This window comes from Panicum virgatum, chromosome 6N, assembly GCF_016808335.1.
Source record: "Panicum virgatum strain AP13 chromosome 6N, P.virgatum_v5, whole genome shotgun sequence".
NCBI lineage: Eukaryota > Viridiplantae > Streptophyta > Magnoliopsida > Poales > Poaceae > Panicum > Panicum virgatum.
Window position 1 is genome coordinate 27,648,487 of NC_053150.1, and position 2,671 is coordinate 27,651,157.

At 41.3% G+C, this 2,671-nt stretch overlaps 1 protein-coding gene across 1 annotated transcript; it reads left to right on the forward strand.

Moving 5' to 3' along the window:
- Window positions 1–227: 227 nt before the first annotated feature.
- On the forward strand, window positions 228–1,408 carry LOC120678033. Its single transcript, XM_039959197.1, has 2 exons — window positions 228–1,043; window positions 1,272–1,408. The coding sequence occupies exons 1-2, from the start codon at window positions 254–256 to the stop codon at window positions 1,406–1,408; spliced, it is 927 nt and encodes a 308-aa protein (XP_039815131.1). The 5' UTR covers window positions 228–253.
- The last annotated feature ends 1,263 nt before the right edge of the window (window positions 1,409–2,671 follow it).

Consider the following 2,671-nt stretch of genomic DNA (forward strand, 5'->3'; position numbering starts at 1 on the left):
GGCCCTATGTTTTAATGACGGAGTAAAACTGATCTTGATTTCTGAAAACCGTTACTCAGAATTCTAAAGAACATCCTAAGAGGCACATCGTTCTGACCACACATCCCCTATTTTAGACCATATTGCAGTCTTGCACAAAGCAATAACATACACCTTCATCCCCTATTACAATTGCTTTGTCCTGAAATGATGATTGCTTTTATAAGTGGCTGTGCTCATGTATATTTCTTTCTCTCTTTTTTCATCAAATAGGATGGATGCAAATACTTCCGAGCAGCAGCCACAGAATCCAAGTGAGGCAGCAGAGGCATCAGTTCCATTAGATGTGTTACCTGATGGTGATGAGAGACTATATCCTGAGTTTGTTGGCAATTTGCCACAATTCGAAGAAACAGATGAGGAGGAGGAGGAGAATAATGACATGGCTGTGAATGGGGATGATGAGGATGTAGATGACTTGCCCATGATTGAATATGACAAAGAGAATCCTTCTCTTGAAGAGGGCAGTGTATTTCCATCAATGGTTGCTTTACAGAATGCACTTGCTACCTACTGTCTTAAGAATGAATATGATTACGAAATCGACAAGAGTGAGCCAAGAAGATTAACTGTGCATTGTGTCTTCAAGAGGTGTCAATGGAGGTTGCATGCCTCCCCAATGAGGAATAGCAGAATCATTCAAGTCAAAGTGAACCCGCATCGTCACTCTTGTCCAAGTGCTGAAAGGAAAGCATCAATGAAGTTGTGTAAGAGTAGGTGGTGTGCTGATGTAGTGTTGCCATGGGTGACAGAGAATCCATCTATTGGCCCCACTGAATTAGTGAAGAAAATCAAAGAGAAGTATAGTGTTGAGGTCCCTTACATGAGGGTATTCTATGGAAAAGAACAGGCTCTGGATATGATTTATGGTCCTTGGCAAGAAAGCTTCAAGTTGTTGTACACTTACAAAGCTGAAGTGGAGAAGGCATGCCCTGGGAGTGTGGTAGAGATTGACCACCATAAAGTGCAGTACAAGGTGAAAGGCAATATTAGGGAAAAGGAATGTTTTTGGAGAATGTTTATTTCATATATGGCATGTTGGAAGGGGTTTCTAGATGGATGTAGACCCTATTTGGCAGTGGATGCAACTTCTTTAAATGGAAGATATAGAGGACAACTTGTGGCTGCATGTGCAATCGATGCACATAATTGGTTGTTTCCGGTTGCTTACGGCGTAGTTGAGGCGGAAACAACCAAAAGTTGGACTTGGTTTCTTGAACACTTACGTGCAGTTATTGGGCATCCTGATGGTTTGACTATCCATACTGATGCTTGCAAGGGCTCAGAGTTAGCGGTTGATATAGTTTTTCCTGGAGTGGAACATAGGGAATGCATGAGGCATCTTGCTTCAAATTTCAGCAAGTACTAAAAGGGCAAGATACATGATGACAACCTATGGCCAGCATCTTTGACTTATAGCCTAAAAAAGCATAACTTCCATGTGAATCAGATATATGCAAAGCCAGAGGTGAAGGCATACATGGAAGCTGAGCACCGGAAGATATGGGCTAGAAGCAAGTTTAGTGAAAAATGCAAGGTAGACTATGTGAATAATAACCTTGCTGAGTCTTTTAATTCATGGATTAGACACATTAAAGGGTATCAGCTAATTGACTTGATAGATAGGATTAGGCAGATGCTTATGGCCAAGTTTGAGTTGCATCAAAGAATTGCTTCTGAAAAATTTGTTGGCCACAGAATAATCCCGCATGTGATGAAGGAACTACACCAGAACACTAGACAATTGAAGATGACTTTGCTCAAGCGCAAGCCTTTGGCGGCAGAGGTGACAGTGCTGGATAAGAAAAAGAGAGAATTTAGATATCCGGTGGACTTGGAAAAGAGGACATGTACTTGTAGAAAGTGGCAGATGACCGGGTTGCTGTGCATCCATGCCCTCTTCTTCATTACTTCTCTTCGTGGTTCAGCTGCCGAAATAGATCAGTATGTACATGAGTACTACTCAATGGCCAAGTTTAATGCAACCTATGCTGAAAATGTACCTTCTATAGAGGCAAAGCATCAGTGGGACATTGTTGATCCAGGTTTCGTGATGCATCGTCCAATTCAAGGAAGAGCACCGGGAAGACCAAAAAAAGTTAGAATCAGATCAAGTGTTGAGGGAGCTGGACTTGGGCCTAGAAAGCGAAAATGCAGGAGATGTGGCAGATTTGGACACATTGCTAGAAATTGTAAAAATGCAGTTGATCCATCTTTTGGAGAAGAAGGGCATGAGGAAGAAGAAAATACAGTAGAGGCACAAGATGGACCCTCTAGGTATTATTCCTCTATTATTGTTATTGGTATTCTACTTTTATGTTCTGCTAGTAATTCCTCTTATGCGTGTATTGATTTTCAGGGCAAGGAGTGCACCCAAAGGGAAGAACGGGAAGGTAGGAACTGAAGAAAGATTGGAGAAAAACTCTAGGTAATATTGGCTGATTCTTTGTTACTGATTCTTTGAAAGTCTGTACGAAAAGGAGATTTAGGCGATAATTGTTGGGTTTGCCTCAGCGAGCATGCATATATATATGGGCCCTATATATTTCACATATAGAGTGCTGGACATGCTGCAAGTGTCCCTTTTATTTTTCTAGAATTTATTTAAACCGTCTTGCTTGTTCAGTTCGTA

What these genes read in the sequence shown, in the direction of transcription:
- LOC120678033 (XM_039959197.1), top strand. Translation starts at nt 254, where the DNA reads ATGGATGCAAATACTTCCGAGCAGCAGCCACAGAATCCAAGTGAGGCA. An exon ending in CAATATTAGGGAAAAGGAAT is followed by an intron (nt 1,044 to 1,271) that starts GTTTTTGGAGAA and finishes ACTTACGTGCAG; the next exon opens with TTATTGGGCATCCTGATGGT.